General features: G+C 47.2%; 3 protein-coding genes across 5 annotated transcripts in view; 1 reads left to right on the forward strand and 2 right to left on the reverse strand.

Moving 5' to 3' along the window:
* The window catches only part of LOC126959764 (peptidyl-prolyl cis-trans isomerase A-like), a 399,629-nt gene that overhangs the window by 280,280 nt on the left and 92,170 nt on the right, over nucleotides 1-27,179 (reverse strand). The window lies entirely within an intron of this gene.
* The window catches only part of CHURC1 (churchill domain containing 1), a 476,524-nt gene that overhangs the window by 102,311 nt on the left and 347,034 nt on the right, over nucleotides 1-27,179 (reverse strand). The window lies entirely within an intron of this gene.
* Nucleotides 1-27,179, forward strand: part of SPTB (spectrin beta, erythrocytic) — a 137,183-nt gene that overhangs the window by 42,666 nt on the left and 67,338 nt on the right. For 2 of the 3 annotated variants that reach the window (XM_050799238.1, XM_050799240.1), the window contains exon 2: nucleotides 15,209-15,407. In XM_050799238.1, the coding sequence (XP_050655195.1) occupies nucleotides 15,260-15,407 (148 nt within the window). In that variant the 5' untranslated portion in view covers nucleotides 15,209-15,259. Of the gene's footprint in view, nucleotides 1-12,145; nucleotides 12,421-15,208; nucleotides 15,408-27,179 lie in introns of those variants that run through there. The other variant, XM_050799239.1, reaches the window with a different exon arrangement.

The following is a 27,179-nucleotide window of genomic DNA, read 5'->3' on the forward strand; positions in this document are numbered from 1 at the left end:
TTTGCATATGGATATCCAGTTGTTCCAGTGGAATTTGTTAAAAAGACTATCCTTTCTCCATCAAGTTGTTTTTGTACCTCTGTTGGAAACCAATTGGCCATATATGTCAATCTATCTCTGGACTCTATTCCATTGATATATATGTCTATCCTCTTGCCATACTATTCTATCTTGATGACCGTAGCTTTGTGGTAAGTCTTGAAATCAGGTAATGTAAGTCCTCCAGTTTGGTTTTTCTTTCAAAATGGCTTTGTCTATTCTATTTTCTTAGCCTTTCCATAGAAATTTTAAAAATCAGCTTGTTGGCCGGACGCGGGGGCTCACGCCTGTAATCCCAGCACTTTGGGAGGCCAAGGCGGGTGGATCACCAGAGGTCAGGAGTTCAAGACCTGCCTGGCCAACAGGGTGAAACCCCATCTCTACTAAAAATACAAAAATTAGCCGGGCGTGGTGACAGGCACCTGTATTCCCGCTACTCGGGAGGCTGAGGCAGGAGAATCGCTTGAACCTGGAAGGCAGAGGTTGCAGTGAGCCGAGATCGCACCACTGCACTCCAGCCCAGGCAACAAGAGCAAAACTCCGTCTCAAAAAAGTAAAAATTGAAAAAAAATCAGCTTGCTGATTTATCAAAAACAGTTCTCCTAGGATATTGACTGGCATTGCTTTGAGTTTATAGATCAGTTTAGAGAGAATTGACATCTTAACAATATTGATTCTTCCAATCCCTAGGCATGGTATATTTCCCCATTTATTTAGATCTTCGGTTTCTTTCTTTAATGTTTTTAGATCTTGCCCATTTTCTCTTATATTTATAGGTAAGGATGTAATAGGCTGTAGGTTGCTGTTGTTGAGTAAATACTTGAATTCATGAGTACATAAAAGTGTCAACCTACTTGTGAGTGCTTGTCTTGATTCCATAATTAAATACAAGATGCTAGAATAGGGTTGGAAAATTTATCAAATCTCTTGGTTATGAAGAGGCCAGCAGTGAGAATAAGAGGTCTGAGCCTCCAGGAGACAGGAAATCTGGACTTCATTCTGACACCCTCCCCAGCACATTCTTTAACCTTGGACAGCTTCTTTCCCCTGCCAAGGGTCTGCCTCCTAGCACAAGTTATACATTGAGAAGTCTGCATCTTTCAGGGATTCTCTGGGAAGAGCTCATTTTCTCTGTAGCTGCAATAGACAGCTGCCTTTCTTGCATGATTTGAAGGTGCTGAAGAGCCTGTCTGACCAGCCATTTCTCACCCATTAGCCTGATTTGGCTCCTAAATTTCCTCTTGCAGAAGATGTCCCTCCTTTGAGTAATATATTATATTTCCATAGGCCTTTATTCAGATGTGTTCCCTGAGAGGGATACTCTGGCTCCTTAGGAAGGTGGATAGTTACATCTGTTCCATCCAATTAACATGTACTAATTGAGTACCTACCATGTGCAAGGCACTTTTAAGACCTCCAGGTGAAAATGGCATCCTTCCCTTCAAGGAGTTTACAACGAAAGGAAATTAGGTTGTCAAAGTCAATTTTGTTTCGAAGTAGGATAACCGCTAGGTCTGAAGGAGCACTGCTTGAGTCAGTCAACTTGGAGGTTAGGAGGGCAGGGATGTTTGAGGCAGGGACGAAGGAGAAAGAGGGTCACAGAAGGGGCGATGGGGAAATGACAATAAACCCCACCGACCGTACCCTTTTTTTCATTTTGCCATGACAGCATATTGAGCAGACCCACAAACTCAATACCGAGAGACATTGTATGTTATTTGTAAATAATACCCTGAGGCAATCTGTTACTATACAGTTTATACATTATTTTCATATAACTTCATTTAATCTGTGCAGCAGCTTTATGTGGTAGGTGGTGAGTGTATTAATTAGGGCACCCTAACTGCTCCAATAAAGACTCCAAAATGAAATTTTATCTTTTGCTCAAATCATAGGCTAGTATATCAGTGTAAATCGAGGGGGAGGCTTTGCTCCTGAAAGTCATCCAGGAAATTCAGTTCTTTCCACCTTATGGCCCATCCTCTAGGTTCTAGGAATTTAGAGCAAAGAGTAAGAATGATGGGAAAGATTTTATGGCTAAGACCTTGAAGTGGTGCACATCATTTCTGCTCATTCAACCTCACAGCCTCACCTAACTGCAAGGACAACTGGAAGGTGCCTCCAAGCTGTGCGTGCAGAAAGCAGAATATGGATAATGGTAGACCCCACCAATCTCATTTTATAGGTAGGGAAACTGAGGTACTGAGTCATTAAGTGAGCTGTAGAAGAACACATCATTGCTAAGTAGGACAGGATTTCAACTTAGGTCTTCTATTTGGATAGAATGGGAATAATAATGGCAGTAATAACAATAATAATATCTAACAGTTTTTGAGTATGGGTGGGTATTCAATGGAACAATATACATAAAGGCCTTAGTATGTTTCAGATTCCCTTTCTAGCTCTGAGCTCTGCAACATAATCCTATAAAGAGCCAAGTATCTTTCCTGAGCAGCAGAGGGACAGCAGGAGCTGGTAGCTGGTGGCTGCCTGTCAGCAGAGCCCACCACAGGGCTGAATCGACTCTAATGGTGGAATGCTGCTCTCCCTGCAGACCTGGGAGATTGTGCACACCAGGAACTGACTCTGGGCTGGGTGAGGTGGCTCGCGCCTATAATCCCAGCACTTTGGGAGGCCGAGGCAGGCAGATCATCTGAGGTCAGGAGTTCGAGACCAACCTGGCCAACATGGTGAAACCCTGTCTCTAGTAAAAATACAAAAACTAGATGGGCAAGGTGGCGAGTGCCTGTAATCCCAGCTACTCAAGAAGCTGAGGCAGAAGAATCATTTGAACCCAGGAGGTGGAGGTTTCAGTGAGCAGAGATTGCACCACTGCACTCCAGCCTGGGTGACAGAGCGAGACTCTGTTTCAGAAAAAGAGAATGGACTCTGCAGGGCCTGAAGAAGCTGGACTTAATTTTGCTCAGTACCAAAGCTGCCTCTTGCAAGCACCTTCCCAAATGTTCCCAGGGGACAGCCCCACTGAGTCAGGCTAGGCATGCTGGCCAGGGATGAGAAAACCTCTAGCCAGGCCCTGTTCCCTCAGGAGTCCTTGTGGGCCCCAGCAACTTTTAAAAGATAAAATTTCACTTAATTCTTTTGAAAGCTCTAACATGAATGAATAAGTAAATTGGCACCCATAACTTATATATTATTTATAGGTTAGACTTTTAAAATAGCTCTTTTTGTTTGGAAACCATTCTAAGACTGACATTTCTGTGACACGAGAAAGAAACTATAAAAGACTTCTCAACTAAGTAAGGTAGGGCTTCCCTGTCTAGAAAAGTTCTGCATGTGAAGCTGCTGCTTTTATCAATTTTTTTGGGTGAGGAAATTGAGGTGTGGGTTGTGTCAAAGCTGTCCTAAGGGATTTCAAGATTTGTAGAGATTCAGGCTGGGTACAGTGGCTCATGCCTGTAATCCCAGCACGTTGGGAGGCCAAGGTGGGTGGACTGCTTGAATCAGGAATTCCAGACCAGCCTGGCCAACAAGGTGAAACACCACCTCTACAAAAAATACAAAAATTAGCCGAGTATAGTGGCACGTGCCTGTAGTCCTAGATGCTTGGGAGGCTGAGGTGGGAGAACTGCTTGAGCCTGGGAGGCAGGGATTGCAGTGAGTGGAGATCGTGCCACTGCACTCCAGCCTGGGCAACGAGATTGAAATCCTGTCTCAAAAAAAAAAAAAAAAAAAGATTTGTAGAGTTGGTAGGAATTTGGGCCCTGTTGCCACTGCCCATCCCTTTTGCCACACCGTCTAGCAGGAGAGGAAGAGGTGGTTAACAATGTGTGGTTGAGCCAGTCATGGTGGCTCACAACTGTAATCCCAGCACTTTGGGAGGCCAAGGCAGGTGGATCATCTGAGGTCAGGAGTTTAAGACCAGCCTGACCAATATGGTGAAACCCCGTCTCTACTAAAAATACAAAAATTAGCCAGGCATGGTGGCGGGCGCCTGTAGTCCCAGCTACTTGAGAGGCAGAGACAAGAGAATTGCTTGAACCCAGGAGGCGGAGGTTGCAGTGAGCCAAGATCACGCCACTGAACTCCAACCTGGGTGACAGAGCGAGACTCCAATTCAAAAAAGAAACAAAAAAACAATGTGTGGTTGAGGCAGGAGGAGTGACAGGGACAATGTCAGGGCATTGATGATGAATCTACAGTGCTACTGCAACATGCTATGCTTCCAACCTTCTCGCCACCTTGACCTCCAAATTGGCCTCCACATGGTGTGTCCTCTGTGGGAACTGCTTTTATCTTCTTAAGGAGCAGCACTCTGCATTTCTCAATTCTCATCCATTTTTTCAAAAACGATCTTTAGCTCATTTCATGTACCTGGCATTACGTTGGGCTGTTGGGATAAGAAGAATGAATATGGATGGTCCCTGACCTCAGGTAGCTTACAGTCAGTCTGGGAGAGACAGAGAACTAGACTATGATGCTACAGTGTGGCAAGTGCATTGATGAAGATGAGCACGAGTGTGATGGGAACACTAAAGAAACACCCCACCTCTGCCTGCTGCAGGGGATGGTGGTAGAGGTGGGAGGTTTCTTTTTTTTTCCCTTTTTTTTTTTTTTTTTTTTGAGATGGACTCTTGCTCTGTCACCCAGGCTGGAGTGCAATGGCCCAATTTTGGCTCACTGCAACCTCTGCCTCCCAGGTTCAAGTGATTCTCCCACCTCCGCCTTCCCGAGTAGCTGGCACTACAGGTGTGCATCACCATGCCCAGCTAATTTTTGTATTTTTAGTAGAGCCTGTGTTTCACCATGTTGGCCAGGCTGGTCTCGAACTCTCAACCTCAGGTGATCCACCTGCCTTGGACTCCCAAAGTGCTGGGATTATGGGCGTGAGCCACCACACCCAGCAGAGGTGGGAGGTTTCTTGAAGGAAATGAGGCTGGGCTGAGTTCTGATAGAGAAGAAATTATTCTGTAAAGGAGCAAGGATTTTTCGGGCTTAGGGAACAGCATGTGCAAATAACATGTTCAGAGAGAGCCAGGGACCTAAATGGAGTTCCTATGGCTGGATGTAGGATTGGAGAAGTTGGGGGGAAGGATTGGATGGAAATAGTAATCAGGGAGGGACTAGATCACAAAGGGCTTTGTCTGTGATTTATTATGGGTTTTAAACTCCCTTCTGAGATAGAGAAGAGCTGTTAAAGTATGTAAGTGATGTCATCTTTGTATTCTAGGATGGCCTTTCTGGCTTCAGTGTGGAAAATGGGCTTGTGTGGTAGGCCAAAGAACAAATATAGATACAAAGACCAGCAGAAACCACTAGACTTGAGAAGGCAGTGGCCAGAAGTGTGGGGAGCAGTGGAGATGGAGAAGAACAGAGATTGGAGAGATAGAAAAAGGGCTGGTGTGATGAGACGGAAGAAGGGCATGGAGCATGGTCTGAGGTTTTGGTTTGGGCCACTGGGATGTTGACAGACAGGAAGCATGGCAGGAAAAATGGGAAAAGGGTGAGGATAGATTCCACTGGGGGTTAGGGTAAACATGAGGGACTTGTGGGCCTTCTAGGTGGATGTTCTGAAGGCGGGTAGACACGATGGATTCAGAATATTTGAAAGTCATTAGCATAAGATGGTAATTCAAGTCATGGGAGTGAAGGAAATAGCCTAGGAACAGTGTGTAGACCGAGGAAGAAGTGGAGGGGCCCAGGAGATAACTTTGGGGACCATCACTATTTAAGAGACAGGCCAAGGAAGAGTAGCCCACAGAGAAGGCCAAGGAGGAAGGGCCAGAAAGTTAAGAAGGGAACAAGGAGCATGTCCTGGAAGACAAAGGAAATGATTTCAGAAAATTTTGGAATGGCCAACAGAGCCTAATGCTGCTAAGTAAGATAAGACTTGAAAAGCATCTCCTGCTTTAAGTAACAAGGAAGGGAGGTATCAGCTATTTTGGCAAGAATAGCTTCATGGAAGCTAGATTTCAGTGAGTTGAGGAGTGACTTGAGGATGGGATGAAGAAGCTAGAAGCTACCATGAATATAGATAAGTACACTGTATCTATTTTCACCTCTGGAGTGGAGGGCTGAGGTCATCATACTTCTCAGTTCATCATCATTTTCCAGGCAAGGCCCTTCTCTGTGGTTGGTTGATTGATTGATTTCCTTTTATTTCCATTTTCCTTTTCTATTCTCTTCACTCCACATAAAGACAACCATTTTTATGTGTTTAAGAGTTTTCCTTTAATTTGCATATGTCCTTGTATGGGTATTGGCTTATATGCACATATTTTTAAATTATGCCAATGATGTTATAGATCTTATTCTGTTTCCTATGTATTTTGTTCAGCACTGTTTCTATGATCCCCCAGCATTGCCATGTGTCCTCCACGTGTTCATTCACCGCATTTTACCTGGCCCTGCCCCAGTGGTGGACACACAGGTTATTTCCACCTGCCAGTCACCACAATCAATGCCTCAGTAAACATTCTCGCATATGTCTTCTAGGCCTGTGCGAGTAGAGTCACACTTAGCCTGCCTGAGTCCTGGCAGACAGCCTGCCAGAATGGCTGGGCCAGTCCACACTCCCACCAGCAGTGCACAAGGCAGCCCCTTTCCACATCAGCGTCTACGTTCAGCATGACCCAGCTTGCTAATGTTTGCCTGTGGGGTCTCCTTGTTTTAATCTGCATTTCTCAGGTTACTCATGGGCTTGAGTATCTCTTCTTAGGGTTTTAGCTTTTTAGGTTTTCACTTCTATGAATTACTCGTTCATGTCCTTGGCAACTTTGTCAAGAATTTCGGCTCTGAAAGAAAGGAGAGAGAAGATGGCAAGAAGGACTTTTGCTAAAGATGGGAAAGACCTGTGCATCTGAAAATGAAGGCAGAAGAGAGAAAAAGCTAGAGATTCATGTTTCTCCCAGGATTTGAGGAATGGGCAGCAGGAAGGAATGCAAAGATCTGACCTCCCTTGGTAGTGGCAGTGAGGTTGGTGGGGAGGAAGTGGCAGTGAGGTTGGTGGGGAGGAAGTGAGACTGAGGAGGGGGAGTCAGTGCATGCGTCACCACCAGCTTTCCCTGAGCCCATCTTGCCTGCCCCCTCCACTTGAGGGGGAAAAGAGGCAGCCGGGGATCCGTGGGGTTGGATGGGGGGAAAAGGCAACCTCACTCAGATTCTGAGAACATGATATACCTGTGTTTCTAAATGTTTGAAAATTGTATTTGTTTTAAATTTTAAGGGGATGTGAGAGGTAGCTAAATATCAGGGTATGGGATATGGCATAAATAAAGTTGTCAAGGCACATGACACCATGGTGGGGACAGGGGCCATGTGAGCCCTCCTGACTAAAGCAGAGTTCACATAAAGGAGAGTGTGAGCTCAGCACCAAATGGTGCAGGACTTTGGATTGGACTGCACTGCTGAAAGCTTACAGAGTAGGGGTGTGTCAGCATGAGGGGCCATGCAGGAGGGACTGTGAAGGGACTGAGTACAGACAGAGATGGACCAAGTGGGAAGAGATGAGGGCCTGAGTGAAGTAGAATTTTAAAACATAAAGAAATGATGAATGAAAGACCCTGCCAGAGGCTTAATGACTAGCCTTGGTGATGAATAAATATTGAATAAACAGTCAGTACATGTACATGGGATAACTGAGTATGTGGGTCAGGGAATATGATGGGATAGAAGGCTTTAAAAAGGCTCCAGAAGGCAGAGGTTACAGTGAGCCGAGATCGTGCCACTGTGCTCCAGCCTGAGCAACAAGAGTGAAACTCCGTCTCAAAAAATAAAATAAAAATAAATAAGTAAATAAAAAGACTCCAGAGTTTGAGATCAGGTCTGTAGGATGAGGATAATATTTACTGAGCACCTACTAAGTCCCAGGCCAAGTACTAGGCACTGGAGTACAATAATGAAAAAGACAGACATGACAGACATGGCTGCTGCATGTAAGGAGGCTATAGTCTAGGCATAAAGAAAAAAAAAAGAGAAAACAGACAGATACATGAATAATTACAATTATAATAAGTTCTATAGAGTTAAGCAGATTGTCAAAAAGACTGAGGCTAACAGAGCGGGGAGCTACCTTAGAGAAGGTGAGCAGGGAGGACTTCTACAAGAAAGCCATGTCTGAGAAGAGACCTGAGGAATGAGAAGGAGCCAGACATGCAGAGATGCTCCAGGAAGTGTCTGGGGCAGTGGGCACAGCATGCACAAGAGCCCTGAGCTGGGGAGGACATTTCAAGTTTGAAGAACTGAAAGAAGGCTGGCAGGTTACCTGTAGGGGGTGTGGGGAGATGAGCTTGGAGAAGATGGGAAGGACCTTAGGACCATGGGAAAGGGTTGACTTTTATTCTAGGTTCCAGTTGTGCCTAGGGCATATGACTGTATTTTACAAATTTAATTTATTATTAACTGCCAATTTTATCAAAGTTTTTATTATACAAAATTTCAAGCATAAAAAGTAGAGAGGATAGAATCATGAACCCCCATAAGTAGATCACTCCAAGCCAATAACCAACAAGTGGTTTCCCACTTGTTTCATCTGCTTCTTATTTTGCTGAAGCACATTTAAGCAAATCCCAGACATCATGTCATGTCCCCCACTACATTTTTGAGCATTGCAAAAAAAACCTCATTTTCTTACATAACCATAATGCCATGATCACATCTAACAAAACTGACTAATTCCTAGGTACCAATCAATATTGAATCTGTAATTCAGATATCCCTGATTGCCTCGTAAATGTGTTTTTTTTAAAATTCAAGATCCAAACAAGGTGCATTATATTTGATTATAATATCTCCTGAGTCTCTTGATCTATAGCAGTCCTCACTCCCTGCCTCTTTTTTGTCTGTTTTAATGCCTCTGACTTGTTGAAGAAGCTGAGTCAGTTGTCTGGAGAATGCCTTACATTCTGGGTTTGTTTCTTTGCTTCCTCATGTGGTTATTTATCTTGATTTCCTATAATTCCTATAAATGGGAAGTTAGCTCTAAAGCTTAATTATTAATAAATTCAGGTTCAACTTTTTTGGCAAGAACATCATAGGTCATGATGTCCTTCACGTTGTGGCATGTCAGGAGGAACACGTGTCTGATTGTCCTGTTCTTGGTGATACTAAGATTCATCAGTGAGTTTGGGTGTTGAAAACTTGATCCCTCCATTGGAAAGTTCACCCATCAACCCATTATCTGATGGGTTTTTAAAATCTTTTCCGAATCAGTTATTACATTATAAATATAATTTCAATGATGATGCCAAATAAATTATTCCAGTCTATTCTTGACTATTTCCAATGTTGAGACCTCACTACCTCCTGCAGTTTTCATCAGAGAAGAGAGAAGTTACTGTAGATATTCTGCAAAAGTCCTCATGGCAGAAGAGAAATTGGGCATCCAACTTTTCAACTCAACTGCCATAAAATGTTACTTATTCTGGGAGAGGAGGGCAGTGGCTATCTTGAAAGAAGTGAGTTGGGAGAGATAAGAGGAGGTAGGACTGGGTCACAAGTTTCTGTAAGTGTAGATATTGAGCCCAAGAATCCCCATAGAGGATAATGTTTGAAAACTATTAGGTTGGTGCAAACATAATTGTGGTTTTTACCATTGAAAGTAATGGCAAAACCCACAATTACGTTTGTACCAACCTAATATGTATATAAGAGTATCATCTCTCCCCTCTCCTTTAATGGTTCCCAGTGGAAATTTGCCTCTGTGCAGGATGTGAAGTGCTGATAGATACTGTTGTTACGATAGAAGGCTGATGGGCCAGTCCCTACATCAGAGCTGAGCAGCACCTGTTCCTCAACCAAATCCTATAAGAACGATTGGAGCTATGATCCTATCCACCCCCACCCCTATTCCAGCAGCTGCAGCATAACTGGAGCCAGTTCTTGGTAGGAGATTTTTCCATGATGAGGGTGGACAAGTTGTGGCATGTAAAGCCCCTGCCGGGTGACAGAAACTGGAGTAGAAGTGTCTAGTAAAGGCCTCACCAAACAGCAGTGCACCAGAATGACCAGAATATTGCAGATGCATGGAGATTCCTGAGTAGCAACCATGGGTAGTAATCTTGGGACTTTAAGCACCCCAAACCACAGTCCATCAGTGATGCACTAATAGCCAGGCTTGGTTGGGATGGGAACTGCAGTGTGAAAAAGCAGATGTGCTCTGGGGAAGGGAAGTGGCTTGTCCAGGAACTGCTGGTGGTGTCCATTGACTGGAAAGGTCACCCATAGGTGGCATGCTTATCTGGGCCACACCATTACCCCATAATACTGAAACTCCCTGGTTCTGCTGTCCTGGTAGCCCCATGCTCAGTCTTAGCCATATTGAGACTGAGCTGTAATTTCTAGGTGGAGATGTCTGATAGGCAGATGGAGGTGCCAGACTAGAGCTTGAGAGTAGGGAGGAGGTAAGGGCTGCAGATGGATTTAGAGTAAGTACTCTGCACTGCACGTTTTATTGCTTCTCATTCTAGTAAGTGTGTGCACGTGTGTTTTTGTGTATTTAACTATTCTTTAAGGTGCCTGTGAATATGCAATGCGATTATGATTAGAGGGAGAGGAAGGATGTTCGTTTTTTGGTGATGGATTGACAGAAAAATTACCAGAGAAGCTTCAGGATTTAATCTCCTGACCGGGTTGCCACAATACCAAATTATGTTAAAAGCAGGTTTGAGGTAGCATAAGGGGGCAGGACAAACTAGAAAACAGGTGAGGGGGTCAAACCTTACAGCTAGAGAGAAAATAACAACAGAGTGGAAGGAGCAATACTGTTTAAGCAAGACAGTGTCCTTGCTATTGCAACAGCCTGCTCCTCAGCCCTGCATTGCCTTGTATTCCCCTGGTTTCCCACTTTGGAAGTAGATCTTTGTGCTTTGTTGCTTCTCACTTTTGTATGACCCAGGGAAGAGGAGAGGATGCTGTTTACTTTGTTATGGGACTAGAGGATGGAGAAAAGAGAAGAGCTGCCTCTTCTGCTTGGGGCTTCGGCGAGGGCTGACATAGGTTCTAGCTTGGGCTCCATCAGCACCCTGCAGGCTGGGAGAGGAGCTGCTACCACCACTTTCTCAGTTTTTAACCAACCCAGGGAGTAACTGGACATAGCATGTAAGGTTGAGTCTCCAAGCCTAGCATCCGACCTCAGAGGCGGATGTGAAGGTTGGAGCTGTGAGTTGCATCAGTGGTATTGTGAAATGCATTAATAAGTATACGTTCCTTCTGTGAGCTGAGTCCTCTGTGTGATCCCATGAACTTTTCAGTGCTGAGCTGTGGGCAAGACTTCTCGGGTCCCATCCTACTCAAAATATAGCCTGGGGTCAGAGGGTGGCAGAAGGCAGGTAAGGATGACTCTGGACTGTGCATTTAGAGCTGCTAGATGGGCAGGTGGATGGATGGATGGGGCAGGTGGACCTCTCTGGGCACAGAATCACAGAGACCAGAGAAGACCCACCTATACTTTGACAAGGGTCAGGTGGGTTCAGAGAAGGAATTTTGGGGGGGACTTGTGGGTGAGTCGGGGAATGAATGGACAAGGAAGTACTTATGCCTTTTTTCCTGGGTTTACTGATGGGCCTGAATTGCAATTTAAGGTCTAATTTTAGCCATGTATTTGTGGTCCTCCGTGACTCATGGAAGGCCACTCTAGATGTGCAGATGACTTATATCCTTGAAAATGAGACCAGATCATCTCATCTCCAAGTTCCTCCCAGGTAGCAATTTAAATGTCATTTCCATGACTCCCCATTTGATTAAGTGTCCCCACCATGAGCCCCAACATATGCTGTTTTTTTCGGTCATGGTCGTCTCTTTATAGCCAGGCCTTTGAAGGGCCGTTGTAACAGTACAGAAAGAGACATGGTGACACTGAGAATGGGTTAAATCTGGTGTTGGACAGGCATATCTTCATGTTTGCTTTTTGTTAACTATCTGTAGCTTTGCTGTTCTCTTATTTATTTCCTTCCTGCTTCTCACACCTGGTTCTCCGAGAGCTTCCCTACCTGCGTGTACTGGCCCATCCCATGACCCCCTTGACTCTGATGGAATGCTATCTGGGCAGGGCCTGGGGTGGGCATGGCAGGGGAAGAGGGGCACAAGGAAAGGGGCCTCACTTTCGTTTCTGAACCATCTTTCCTTGGTGTTTGTTTTCAGGGACCTGACTCTTTCCAAAACAAAAACAAAAACAAAAAACTCCAGCTGTGTATTTAGACACACATATACATCTCTTCCCATTCCTGGCAGAGCTGCTGCCCGGCTGCTGCCTTCTCTGAGCCGTGGCCGCAGGAGGGATGGCATTTTTAAGCAGGATGAATTACTGTCGAGCCGCCGCTCTTCTGCACCCAGGGCCATCAATCTTGTCTTGAACACCGGGACTGCTGGTCGGCCTGCTCAGGCTCATCTTTCTGGGGCAGACTTATTTATGGAGCCACAGCAAAGGTAATCTCACTCTCCAGCCCCACGGCCCGGGCCTCTCTCGGCCACTCTTAAAAATAGCCTAGGACGAATAGGAGAGCCAGAGTCCGGTTACTTCCTGCACTCAGGGTCTGATCTCACCTCACCTCTTGCGTCTGGCAGCTCAGCCCTTCTCAGGGGCTGCTGGACAGGCTTCTGGCCCTGCAGAAGGTGGTCAGCCTGTCAGTCCCTCTCTGGCTCAGAGACCAAGTCAGTGGTAGTTTCTTAAGGGAAGTAGGGAAAGGCATGGGGCCGGGGGCGGGGGCTATCTTTCCCAGCTAGCATTGCCCAGCCAGTTGGGTGCGAAATCTCAGTCCTGGAAGCAGCAAGTCCATCTGCAGAAGAGGACAGGCTGTTCAAAGGGACAAATATGGCCTTGGGCACAGGCCTGGCATCATGGGGTATCCTGTGTTTAGGGAGGATGACTGGTTTTCCCACCTTGCACCTTCCCTTCTCTTGAGTGGTAAACACTTTTGTCAAGTCCTGGCTGGGAAATGCCCTTTGTCCCCATGCACTGTGTCCTTTCCCCACCTGCCCTCCCGAAACCTGTTTGGTCGAGGGGAATAAACTGCACTCCAGTTTGGCCTTTGGTCCCAGCCACAGTCATTCCCCGGAAGACCCTGGGGAGGCCTCCTCCTGCAGCAGACCTTGGTTTTTCTCCCAAGGCAATTAGGGTGGGTAATCCTGGCTCCTGTCTTACCTTAAAAGGATGTGGTGGGATGGATTCATCAGGTTGGGGAAAATGCAGTCTCAAGTGAGTCTGTACGTGAAAAATAAGGCTATAGCCTTGCTGCCATCTCACGCTTGGGCTGGTGAATGTGCTTCAGTGCCTCCGAAAGCGTGTGCCTGGTGGGTGCGCATGTGTGTGCTGGTGTGTGTCAGTGTGTCAGATGTGAGCCAGTGTGTGTGCTGTGGGTGCACACACCCACAGAGGGAGTGGTCTCCCTTACAGCTCACTGGCTGTCAACCCCCATCACGGGTCTGCCTCACAGCCTCCCCACCTCCCGCTTTGCTCTCTTGGATGTGAAGGCTCTGGGTCCTCTGCTCTCTTACAGACTTGATCTTGGAGTCCCTTAAGATTCCCAGAAAGAGGAGCGAATGGCAGGTACAGATGAAGAAAGCTAGTAGTTTTCCTAGGGCCCAGGGCATCGAAGACCGAGCCTGGCCCCGCTGGCCCTCTCCTCACTTTTCTCCCCGATCCCAGCCCTGCCTTCCCATTACTTCTTAAGGTTCCCAAAGCTTGCTGTGTTCTTTCTTTTTTTTTTTTTTTTTTTTTGAGACGGAGTCTCGCTCTGTCGCCCAGGCTGGAGTGCAGTGTCACAATCTTGGCTCACTGCAAGCTCCGCCTCCTGGGTTCACGCCATTCTCCTGCCTCAGCCTCCCGTGTAGGTGGGACTACAGGCGCCCGCCACCGCACCCGGCTAATTTTTTGTATTTTTAGTAGAGACAGGGTTTCACCGTGTTAGCCAGGATGGTCTCCATCTCCTGACCTTGTGATCCTCCCATCTCGGCCTCCCAAAGTGCTGGGATTACAGGCTTGAGCCACCGCGCCCGGCCGCTGTGTTCTTTCTTAGCTTCAGGACTTTACACCTGCTCTTTATTCCCTTTGCTTGGACTCTTGTCCTTTCCCATCTGTCCCTTCACGGGTACCTCCAAGCTTCCTTTAGGAATAAACTTCAACTTCCCCTCCCTGGCGCCAGTCCCCGCCAAGTCCCCACCTAAGCCAGCCATGACATACATCACACCTTCTTGTAGTTGCTTGCTTAATTGTGTGTCTCTGCCACCAGAGTCCAAGCTCTATGGGGACATGACCTTTCCTGTCTTGCTTGCCCCTGCCTAGTACAGTGCCTGCCACCTTGTTGGAGCCTGGTACATATTTGAATTAATTGTGAATGAATGAATGAGTGAGTAGGAATGATTGATGACGGGTGAGGGAAGACCCAGTGCTCCTGATGTGCTGGTTCATCGCATGGACTCGCAATGCACGGTTCCATTGTCCGTGGGATGCCCTGACTGCCATGTGCTTGATGGGACAGCAGGCTCCTCTGGGTTGCTCAATCTGTCCTGGGATTCAACAGGAGACCTCATCTGAGCACCTGGTCATGCTCCAAAGAAGCCCTAAAATGCAAGGTCACTTTCTGAATACCAGCTGCTGGGAAGGAACTCAGAGGGCTCTCGAAAAGCCTCCAGGAAGAGCGAAGTCCCCCCAGTGCAGCTGCCCTGGGCTGGTGGCATCAGTGGTGGCTTAACTCTCTCATCCATCTCTCCCCATGGTTCCCATTTGCGTCAGACTCAGCCTACTTCCAGCTTCTCCCTTCCCCTGGCCTATCCCCATCTCCCTCACCAGGTTAGGTCCTGGCCCAGTCCGCAGGGCGAAGGTTGCTTTCCCCAGCTCGTGCCCCGCAGCCTCTGGCTCCTGGGCTCCCGGGAGAGCTTCCCCTCTCCCGGGGTGCTCCCTGCGGCGGGGCGGCGGGTCTGGAGGAAGCGGCCGGCTGCGACTGACGTCTCCACCTGCTGGCCATCCTGACCCTTGCTACATGCAGCTCTCCATCCCCGCCACCGCCGCCGGTACTGTTGCTGCTGCTGCTGCTGCTGCTGCAATATTTTATAACAAACGACCCAGAGACCCGGGTAGGAAGCATGCCCAGGCAGATGACACGGCGTGCTGCTCCCGCCAGAATCTACTCACATTGGATGCTCCGAATAAGTTTCCCCTGAGAAAAAGTCCGAGCGGGTAGAGAGCTAACCCTCTGACTGTGTTGCCGTCCCCCAGGGATCCTTCCATGAAGACTGAGGCAGGCCGAGCTGCTAAGAGCCTGCTGACATGACATCGGCTGCAGAGTTTGAAAATGTGGGCAACCAGCCACCTTACAGCCGGATCAATGCCCGCTGGGATGCCCCAGACGACGAGCTGGACAATGACAACAGCTCAGCCAGGCTCTTTGAGAGGTCCCGGATCAAGGCCTTGGCAGGTACTGTTTGGGGCCACAGGGGTTGGAGGGCATTCTCCCAATCACAAGGTTCACAGCCCTCCCCAGTTAGTGTGGATCCTCCGTGTGTGTTGGGTGAGCCCTGGCATGGCAGTGATGGAGACATGTTTGCCGGGCTCAGGGAGGTGGGGGTCCCCTTGGGAGGGAGCACACGCTCTGGCAGCCTCTGCCCCCAAGGGCCTCTGAGAAGCGAGGAGGTGCTGAAGCTGGGACCAGGTGGGGCCTGCCCTCTGCATCTGTCCTGAGTGACCTGCGGCCAAAGTGAGAAGTACAAGAGTCTGGGCAAAACAGTGTCTGAGGGCTGGACAGCCAGGCGCAGGTACACAGGGCCTCCTGGTTAACCCCGATTTCCTGCCTAGGCCTGGAGAGAGGAATTGTCGTCCTCTCTGTGGTCCCAAAAGGAGTGATTGGATAGGAAATCGAGAGCAGATAACATCCTTGCCACTGCCTCAGGAAGGATTTTCTTGATGAAACCTTTCATCCTTAAGCTGGAATTAGATTTTTGCTTAGCAGGTTCATAATAGATCTTTCTCTCTCTCTCTCTCTCTCTCTCTCTCTCTCTCTCTCTCTCTCTGTGTGTGTGTGTGTGTGTGTGTGTGTGTGTGTGTGTGTGAATCCCAAGAATCGGACCTCAGCCGGTAGGAGGAGGAGAAGCCATTCCTACTAGAGATTTAAGATATTCTCCAGCCCCACCCTCTCTCTCTCTCGGGGGGTGTGTGTGTGTGTGTGAGAGAGAGAGAGAGAGAGAGAAGATGGGGGTGGAGAATATCTTAAATCTCTAATAGAAATGACTTCTCCTCTCCCTGTTGGCTGATATCTGATTCTTGGGATTTTTTTTCCCCCAACTCCTGTGCGTATTGCCTCTCTGAACTTGACCCAGGATAACTATATTCCGACCTTAAGTCCTCAGCCAGTAAGAAAGGCGGAGTTGCATGGTGTTGTGTGTGTATGTGTGGGGGCTGGGTTCCTTCCCCTGATCCACCAGTCAGCAGCCCACATTGGACCTGTTTCCCTCTCATTGACTGTTCCTGTCTTCCACCTTCTAAGAAGACCACAACCTTCCCCATAAACACTGTCTGGAGTGATTCTCCCACTGCCCCCATACCTTATGGTCCAAATTGAAGGTTGTAGTAATCCTCTTCCATCCTCCCTCCCTGCACTCAGCTCCCAGATACCACAGTCCCCAGCTGATCTTGAAGCCTGAGCAGGCCCTGGACCCTCTGGGACCATAATGACCTCACACCTTGGAGTGTCTGGGCTTCTCATTCTGGGAAGGGAATGCTGCAGTGTCTCATCTCCCTTATCATGACAAGGAATCCACTTGGGTCTCACTCATCACCACTGGTGTCCTTGCTCTTTATAGGAAACTCTCTTTCTTCTTCCTTCATTTCCTTCTCACCCTCCTTGACCCCACAAAATTCTCCCTTGGTTTCCCTTGGGGACAGACCATAGCAGTGATCCATTGCTTTTGTATACATTAATTGAAGCCAACCAGACTTGGAACCATTGGCTTTGTCAGTCTGGTTTTACCTTCTTATATCTCTGTGCTGGCTGGATCTAGCTGCAATGACCCTGGTGATCCAGGTGGAGGGAGAGGGTACCATATTCCGTAAAATTTGCCAAAGCAAGGTAAAAGTGGGGACTGGACTTCGTGCAGGGATCCTTTTATCTTTTTTAAGAAACCAAAGTAAATTCTATTTTAATAGTTACTTGTTGTACTCTTACTATGTTTAAAGCTAAACCCCTGGCCAAACGTGAAAGGGGAGAGGGGAACCACAGATGAATTCAATATAGTGTCTGTCTCTCAGGAGTTCACAATCTATTAGGGAAAAATGAACTATGTTCACAATTAATTAGCATGAGAGGAATTAGAGAAGAACTGTAGGAAGAGCACATAAATTAAACAGCAATGAGAGAGCCAAGGAAGAGATGCAGGGAGAATCAGGGAACAGTTCATGGAGGAGGCAGCCTTTGAGCTGGGAACTGAAGGGTGTGTGTAATTCTGGCAGGCAGAAGGGCCCCTGGTTTCTCCGGTTGGCCTGTGTGTGTTGTCACCAGGTCTGATGAGCTGCTTGGGAAGTTGGTGGAGATACGTTAAAGAGCCAAGCACAAAGCCGGGCGTTGGGCGTGGTAGCTCATGCCTATAATCCCAGCACTTTGGGATGCTAAGGTAAGTGTATGGCTTGAGACCAGAAGCTCAAGACCAGCCTGGCCAACATGGTGAAACTCCGTCTCTACTAAATTACAATAAATAAATAAATAAATAACTGGGCATGGTGGTGCATGCCTGTAATCCCAGCTACTCAAGAAGCTGAGGCAGGAGGATCGCTTGAACCTGAGGAGGTTCAGTGAGCCAAGATCATGCCACTGCACTCCAGCCTGGTGACAGAGCAAGACTCTGTGCTTAGTGGTCAGTCCTAGGTTGATCAGGAAAGAGCCTTTGCTGACATTGGCTGTGCCTAGTTGAGCCTACGCCTCACCAGGAGCATGCATCTGACTTACCAGAGAATCTGAATGCCCCCTGGGGAGAGGAAAAGCCACAGAGCATAGAATTGTATGCCTGGGCCTTAACGATTCAGAACATCTGGCCAACAAGTAAACATGCAAGTTTGAGGTCCTTTCAAGATTTTCAAAAAACAAACAACCTAAGTGGTTACTGGCTTCCTTCTCCTGAGAGTCCACTCTAGGTGATCTGGGCTTGAGCTAAAGCTTTGGAAAGGTCTAAATAGAGTGGCAGATGTGCCCATTCTGCTGGGTAGGCAAAATGGAGAAAGGGAGCATGTCAGCCTTCCTAGTCTCAAAGTCTTGACTTTTTTTCCCTTTAGTACTGTCACTGGGGCCACCTTAACAGCCTAGGCAGGGGTCAGTCTTTCAAAAGAAACATTAGGGAGCAGGAGCTCTCAGCCACTCTCCCACTCACAGGAATATTAAGGCAAGGAGGGGATTCAGCCCTGAGTTGCTTATAAGATAGCAGTGACCTGCTTCATAGGTATATGTGGTAAAGTAGGGGAAATTGGCCTGGCATCCTCTTCAGAAATGTAAGGTCCTGGGGTGAGGAGGAACATGTCACAAGATCCAGATTCAAGTCTTGATTCCGCCTTTAATGCCACCGCAGTGGAGGATCACTGACTCCTTTTCCATTTTTATCAAATAGGGATGATAGTATTTTCTCAAGGTTGTTGTGAAGAGCAAATAAGATAAAGTTTATGAAAGTTTTTATTAATAATAAAATGCTAGGTGAATGTTAGATAATGTTAGTACTAAGAAAATTCCCCATAGGTGTTTTCTGTCCTTTCTCTTTTCCCAACTTCAGACATTCAAGATCATGAGCTTGGTCTTTTTCCTTGCCTGTTGTACATTGGCCTGTTCCAGGACCTGTTTCTTCCTACTTAACCCCCGCCCTCCTTTGCCTCAGAAGTCTGAGTTGGAAGAAAAAGCCAGGGACCAAGGAAATCAGGCTAATGTTTGTGCTTGAAGCTCTGGGCTCTTTCCCCTTCCCCCAGACCTGATGCCCATGAGATGAAGCCCCATGCCGTGCAGGTCTCTCTCTCCATAAGACTATTCAGTCCATGACCCTGGCTGTGTCTCTGCCATCTGACTGGGTGACATGGAAGGCCCGAGAAACCTAAGGATGATGGTCTCGTCAAATGCTTTTCCAGATGAGACAGTTTCTCTAGGTCCATCTCCATTTAATGACCTATGGTTGGAAGACCTGAATTTGGGTGACTGGATGTGCTCTTTTCTGCCTCTTAAGTAAAATTCCTCTCAACTCCGAAGGAAATACTCCCTATTCTGCCTTTCATACCACTCCCAGGTCTTCCTTCCTGGACCTAAAGAAACAAGCCATCTGGCTAATCTGTCCTCGTACATAAAAACCTGACCTCTCTCCACAATGAATGACTTTCTGTATGAAACTGGGAGTCGGCCTAACTAAAGCGAAAAGGAAGATGGGTAGGAAAATGTTGCAGAAGGCTCCTGTAAGGGGGTGGATTTGACCTTGGCAATGCCAAGGGGAGGGCTGGGATCCCAGCAGGAATATTTGCCCTGTAGCTCCCTGAGCAGATTTTAGCTTTTTAACGTCAGTCTCTAAACTGGCCGCCTGTCATGAGGTTAAGTAGCAGATAGCCCTGAGGCTTCTTCCTGGGCTGGAGACCATGCTTCTCTCTTTCAATGACTGCCTCTGGCACCTTCCTACTTTCTAGACCTGTTTTGAGGGATTACAGGAAGAGCAGCAACTGAAAAGCCCAAGTTCCTATCCTTCCAAAAGGTTCCAGCCTTCACGTTTCAATAGAAAGGCTCCCCCTATCTCCTAGAGTCCCCCTAATTGTCACACAGCCCCATTTCTTCTCCTTCCCCTTTTCATACTGGGAGCTGCCAGAAGAGCATTCGTGGCTGTCTGGATGAAGAATGAAGCACTGCAGGCTGCAGGGAACTTACCAGTCAGAATGCCCGCCCTCTGTCTCCCTCTCCTCGCCCCAGAGGAGGCATCTGCCTGCCTGCCTGCACACTCCTCCCCTCCCCGGCACCTGGGTACAGACTCCAGTGACTCCAGTGAGGACACTGCCTCAGGGTAGATGTGGCCCAGCTGGGAGAGCAGGGAGTGGAGGAACCCCATGGAAAGATGCCCCAAAAGAGAAGCCCTGTGCATGAGCCTCACTCCCCTTTTCTCTCTTCCCTCCCCTCCCTCCTTCCACTCCCCTGCCTTACCCATGCGCACAGCTTGGCCCCCGGCATCCTATGTGCCGCCTGCTGCGTGATTTACAGCTTCTCGGCTCACAGAGGCATCTCGGAGGCATCTTGCAGTGCAGGGAGCAGTCCAGAGCCTCCTGCAAAGAGCCTGTGGGAGACACAGCCTTCATGTTCTTTCTCAGTCTTCCTCCTGTTCTTTGGCCCATGGAGCAATCACCAAAGGATAGACTACACAGGGCCTCTCATTTTAAAACCAGGTGTATAGAGATCTGTGTTACCTATTCAGGTTTTGCCTTTACATTCAAATCCAAGTGATGCGGCAAGCTAGAGAGGACCTTCCTTCCTGCATTGTCTCTTTGTAGCCTTCTTCCCGGAAGAGAGATGAGGCTGAGGGGTGAGGTTGGTTGAGGACAATTCTGAGACTGCTGCAGGACAGCAGGTGCACTACAGCCTGTGTCCCTGCACTCTGAAGCACATAGTTGCTGCCACTCTGAACCTTAACTGTCTTCTGGACCTACTGCGTGCAGGCCCCGAGGTTAAGTTCTGTGGTAGCGGACATTCCTCAGATGCTCCTGCTCCCCGCCCACCTCCTTGGCTGCCAGGAACTCCCAGGGGAGGGTGGTAGAGGCCTTTTCCTGACGGCTGCTGAGGGCCTGAGAGTGTTCCGGACATGTTTGGCCTCTCTCTCAGACCCCTTTCCCCTTGTGTACAGGAGGATGCTGATCTCAGGTGCCCCGGTTGCCTAGGAGGGCTTTGTGTCCAGAGGGTGAGTGATTTCTCAGGGAGCAGGGCCTCACCACCCTGGATGGGTATCAGTAGCCTCTCTGTTAAGTTGACAGATTCAGGTGCAGCTGCTGGAGAGCAAGGCGCCAGTTGTCCATGGTCCCCCCATATCTGTCTCCGGATACCTGTAACCAACAAAGATGGTAGTGTCATTAATGGGAGGTTTGTAATGTTTTCTTCTTCTCAGATTTCAAAACATAAAATGGAGTTTTATTTAGAGACTACATATTGGGAAAATGTACTAGCCACAGAAATAGCTATCACTGTCAGCAACCATTTTAATGTCAGAGGGAAAAAATTGGATCCGCAGCTTTCTCTGGGAGGTCAGCCATGGTGAGATTGTCCCCCTGCCCCCAGGCAGGACACAGTGTAGATAAACCTGCCAGTTACCTGTGCAGATAAATCTGCAAGAGATGTCAGCATGCCACCTGCACTGTGTGGCCCAGGGCCGGTTTCCCCTGCCCAGGACATAAAACCTTCCATTGTCCCCTTACCACTCTTGATAAAAGCTATACTTCCTCTCTCAGAACTCTTTACAGAACCAAGGCTGCTTCCCTTCTATGGGTGACTGCTATCTATCATTGTGAAGATGCTTTATCAAATATTAATACGCTGAGGTTAATAATAAGACTGTGTTCTCTCCCCCGGCAGTGTAGTCTGAGTGAACCATGTTAATAGCCTCCTCCATCTTTGGGACATTTCTGTGGGATTTGTTCCCAAGGGCAAGCTCTGACCCCAGGCCTTGACTGTGTTTATGGCTCTCAGGAGCAGCCAGCACCCATTCTCTCTGCCCCATGTGTCCCCCACATGCTGCTTGGCTGAGGAGGTGCCAAGGGTGTTGTTTTCAGAGCATCTGTAGCAATTTTCCATTTTCCCTTTATAACATGTCACTGAGAGAGAGTGACAAGGAGGCTAGTAGCAGCTGAGTCTCTGCGAGCATTTTACCTCCAAACCCTTTGGCCTTCAGACTCGGGAAAGTAGATCAACCAGAGAGTCTCATTTTACAGTCTAGTGAGACAGAGGTAGATCAAATAATCCCACATGCGTCTATATGCATAGACACATGTGCACGGCAAATTATGACAAATGCTATGAAGATTTGCTGGGAACTGTAAAGTTTGTAACATAAACTGCAGCTCAGTTCAGGGGATAAGCATGTTTGAGTCAGAGCACAGGGTCGGTGGTGTTGATAGGAGGGCAGGCAGGGGCCACCTCACAGGCCTGATAGGCCACCAGCGTTGCCAAGGTCCTGGGCAGGAAGCAGAGGAAAACTCAAAAGGGGTGGCTGTGGAGTTTAAGGAGGGAGTTCTTTGCAAAACAGTGGTGAGGTTGAAGGGTCCAAGAGAGGGAGCATTAGCTGTGGGCTGCAGGACAGGAGCTGAGCCTTCAGTAGAGGGTGGAGGGTAGGAGCTGCTGCCAGCCCATCAAAGTACTTTCAGCAGGAAAATGACATGGTTAGATTTGGGTTTTTAGGGCTCGCTCTGACTACTAAGGATCACCCTCTGTAGGGAGAACGGGTTGTGGGGAGGCTGTGCAGAAGTCCGGTAAAGAGAAGATGCTGTTTGAGTTAGCTTGTTACCCATAGGTGAGGAGAAAATGGTCTACCTGGCAATATCACTCTTCTGTCCTCCTGCCTCTATCATTAGGGGACCTTGATCAAGTCACTCTTCTGCTCCTCGGGGCCTCTTTATCCTCACCTGTAACACCAGGGGCTTGAACTAGATGATTCCCAATGCTCTTCTAGCTCTGAGAGTTTGAGCAGAAGCCACCTATGGAGTGGTATTGACAATGTGTTTCTTTACCCTGAACCATGTAGCTTTGGTTCCTGGCCTGGGGAAGGGAACTGATCCTTTTCAGCAAATCGGTGCTTCTCCAGAAACTCTCTCTCTGTTCACTAAAGGCATCACCTAGGCTGAGGCCAAGTCCTGGACTGTCTTGACTTTTGCAGCCCCATGTTCTCAGAGAGTGTAATCTCTCTCTGCAGCCACCACCTGCATGCAAGACAACCATGCCTGATATTTGTGCAACTGCTTCATGTTCTAGCTGCTTTTGTTCAGGTCATCTCCATGACTCTTCACCCACTCTGTGAAGTGGGCAGGGTATAGCTGTTGTCATCTCCCTAGAGATGAGGAAGGTCACAATGCCAGGAAGTGGCCAGGACAGGACTAGGATCCCAGGGCTTTAAAGTCATCACAGCGCTGCTTGGGCTGCAGCCCGCGGACCCTACTGAATGTTCTTCATTCTTACCTTTTGTGCTCCTTTGCGGCCCCCCGGAGATGCCCCTTCCCATTTTTCCTTCCAACACCAGCCTTTTGAGCCTCCTGCCTCCTGCCTTTCCCCTGTCCAGTCCCATTTACACAGGACAGTTAGAATCTTTGTCCTCCAGCACACTTTCAGGAGGTGCTGCTTTACTTAGGAACCTCCGGGCTGTTATGTACCTGGACTATAATGTTCACATTCCCTAGACTGTCCTGCAGCTGCCTTGCTCTGGATAAATTCACTGCTTCTCACCCCAACTCCCCAAACCTGCATACATGTACACACATGCACACACACACATAGGCACTTGCCCGTTGCCACCTGAGGGGCTTTGAATATGACCTCCTTTTTCTTCCCTGCCATTCTAAAACCATTATCATTTTTAAACTCCAGATGAAAACTAGCCTTCTTCAAAAATAAAAAAACTTTTTGATTTAAACTGGTCTACGATAACTTGTTTTCTTTTGCAATAATATATAAAGATCATATTTTATGTAAAATGCAATAAGAGCTGGACACAGTGGCTCATGCCTGTAATCCCAGCATTTTGAGAGGCCCAGCAGGGAGGCCAGGAGCTCCAGACCAGCCTGGCCAACATGGTGAAACCCTTTCTCTACTAAAAATACAAAAAATTAGCTGGGTGTGGTGGCACATGCCTGTGATCCCAGCTACTCGGGAGGCTGAGGCACAAGATTTGCTTGAACCCAGGAGGCAGAGGTTACAGTGAGCTGAGATCCCGCCACTGCACTCCAGCCGGAGTGACAGAGGGAGACTCTGCCTCAAAAACATAAATAAACAAATAAAAAAGCAATAAGATATTTACTTCGATATCTTTTTAACATTTTTGTTAACAAGAATATATATTTAATATAGAAAATATGAGAAAAACAGATAAAGAAAAGTAGAGATTTTGTTAATGTCTCATATAGACATTTTAATTTCTATAGATGTATGACTGTATATGACTGTATAGGTCTGTGTATATATTGTTATCTATAATAGTATAATCTTAGACCCTCTTTCATGTAGCAATATGCTATGAGTATCTTTTCATGTCAGCAAACATGCAAATTATTTTAATGGCTATATTGTCTCCCTTTGAATTACTATACCCCAAGCTCAGCCTCCCAAGTAACTGGGACTATAGGCATGCACTACTGCACCCGGCTTCTGACCACTTTAAAATCAGTCTTATGGGCTTTATTCTTGCATTTGCATCTTAAGATATGTAGTAAGCATCCTAAACTTCCATCTTAGAATCACCCCTAGCTATGTTGCAAATCCTTAAGGGTTGGGGAAATAGCTGTTCACAAAACCAGTGTGATGAAAGTTGGTTGAAAGGAAAATTCCTCTCCAAACTAGTTAAACAGAAACAGTAGAATTTGTGTCATCATCATTTATGATGTGTCCCTGAGAGTCTGCCCCATGCTAGGCTTTATTGTGGATTGGCATCTGTGTCATTGAGGTTTGCCACAAGTTCATGGCTGTTAAAGTATGGCTCACTTGGCCGGGCACGGTGGCTCATGCCTATAATCCAGACACTTTGGAAGGCCAAGGCAGGCGGATCACCTGAGGTCAAGAGTTTGAGAACAGCCTGGCCAACATGGTGAAACCTGGCCTCTACTAAAAATAAAAAAATAAAAAATAAAAAAAAAAGAAATTTAGCTGGGTGTGGTAGTGCGTGCCTGTAGTCCCAGCTACTTGGGGAGGCTGAGGCAGGAGAATCACCTGAACCCAGGAGACGGAGGTTGCAGTGAACCAAGATCGTGCCACTGCACTCCGGCCTGGGTGACAGAGGGAGACTCCATCTCAAAAAACAAACAAACAAACAAAAACAACAACGGCAAAACAAAGCATGGCTCACTCTGGTTCCCTAAGCTCTTGGCTTCTTGGCATGAGAAGGAGAGAAATCACAAGTTGTGAACCTGCAAAGGGCTCAGCATGAAATGACTGTTTTCAGAAGACTCGTGGTCCATGGGCCTCCCTTGGTGCCTTTGCTCCTACTTGTCTTTCTGACCTCCTAGTTTTACCTGTAGCTTAAGGCTGTGAGTGACTGAAAATGCAGACTTCCTCGAGATAGAAACTTTTTTTACTTTTCATCTATTAGTCCTCAGGGTTTATGAACTTTATATCCTATTTTTCTTTATGGCACCTGTCGTTTCGTATTATAAAAGCAATATATGTCCGTTGCAAATATTTTAGAAAACACAGAAAAGAAAAAAAAAGTTACCCAGCATTAGGACATAGGTTTGAAAATCTTAATTTTCCCCCAAAATACATTACAATATCCTTTCCTGTCATTGAAATTTCTTTAACAACCTTAATAGTATCCTCATTAATATACCAAAATATTAAATTATCCCTTGTTTTTGATTATTTAGGTTGCTATTTTCTATTCTTGAAAGCAAATTTTTTTTAACAGAAAAAGGAGGGATAGGCACAAAACCCTCAAGAAATGTAATAGAAAGCCACTGAAGCAATAAATAGATGGACCCAGAAATGGGAGACGAAGCTTCCAAAGATAAGATACTTCAACTTTACCGTTTGGTTTAAGGACGGCTCCTATTTTTAAAACAACCCCACTAGGGACTTTTGATGGTGAACTTCCCAGATGCCCGTGACATCAGGGGGTGAAGCAGGTCCTGGAGTGGGTGGGGCTGGCGGCTGGTGTGCTGCTAACCAAGAAGGGAGGAGGGAGGACCCATGGGAAGCCTGGCGAAGGAGTAACACAAGAAACAGACTGAGCCGTGACCCTGTGGGGAGACATTTATGCTTTAAACCCCTGTAGAGAGTATTCAGAGGGCGGAACCTCAGACAGGAGCTGTGTGGGGTTCGGGGAGGCAGAGCGTTCCTTGCTCCTTACAGACCTCACTTCCCTTTTGCATCCAGGGGCCAGTGCTTCTGCCATCGGCCTTGCTCTCTCCTTTTCACTTCTCTTATGGGCTCAGGTGGTTAAAGATGCTTATGATTTTGGCCTGATGAAAAATCCCTAAGGCAGGAAAGCACACAAAAGGAATGAGGCTATCTTGGAAAAAGGAAGAAAAGAAAAACATATTAGTATTTTCTTTAGGCTGGGAGCGGTGGCTCATGCCTGTAATCCCAGCACCTTGGGAGGCCAAGGCAGGCAGATCACCTGAGGTCAGGAGTTTGAGACCAGCCTGGCCAACATGGTGAAACGCTGTCTCTACTAAAAATACAAAAATTAGCTGGGCATGTTGGCACACGCCTGTAATCCCAGCTACTCGGGAGGCTGAGACAGGAGAATCACTTAAACCCAGGAGGTGGAGGTTGCAGTGAGCCGAGATGGTGCCATTGCACTCCAGCCTGGGTGACACAGCGAGACTTTGTCTCAAAGGAAAAAAAAAGGAAAAGGAAAATATATCTATTTCTGTTTTGAAGAAGTAATATATACACCCAGTAAGTAAAACCCAAAAGCTATAAAAGGGCAAATAACAAGTTTTACTCCCACCTCAGTCCCCCAGACATCCAGTTCTTTTCCCACAACCTCTGTTAATCATTTTTTGTGTATCTTTCCAGAAATATTTTATGCATATATAAGCACATGGTCTATATTTTTTCCCCAGCTGTAGTTTTGTTTTTTGTTTTTTTACTATATACTGTTCTATGTTTCTCACCCAATGTATCTTTTTTTTTTTTTTTTTTTTTTTGAGACGGAGTCTCGCTCTGTGGCCCAGGCTGGAGTGCGGTGGCCGGATCTCAGCTCACTGCAAGCTCCGCCTCCCGGGTTCACGCCATTCTCCTGCCTCAGCCTCCCGAGTAGCTGGGACTACAGGCGCCCGCCACCTCGCTCGGCTAGTTTTTTTGTATTTTTTAGTAGAGACGGGGTTTCACCATGTTAGCCAGGATTGTCTCGAGCTCCTGACCTCGTGATCTGCCCGTCTTGGCCTCCCAAAGTGCTGGGATTACAGGCTTGAGCCACCGCGCCCGGCCTCACCCAATGTATCTTGATGATTGTTTGATATTAGTATATAAGCAGCCTCCACATTCTTTTTTTTTTTGAGA

The sequence above is a fragment of the Macaca thibetana genome, chromosome 7 (assembly GCF_024542745.1).
Source record: "Macaca thibetana thibetana isolate TM-01 chromosome 7, ASM2454274v1, whole genome shotgun sequence".
Taxonomy (NCBI): domain Eukaryota; kingdom Metazoa; phylum Chordata; class Mammalia; order Primates; family Cercopithecidae; genus Macaca; species Macaca thibetana.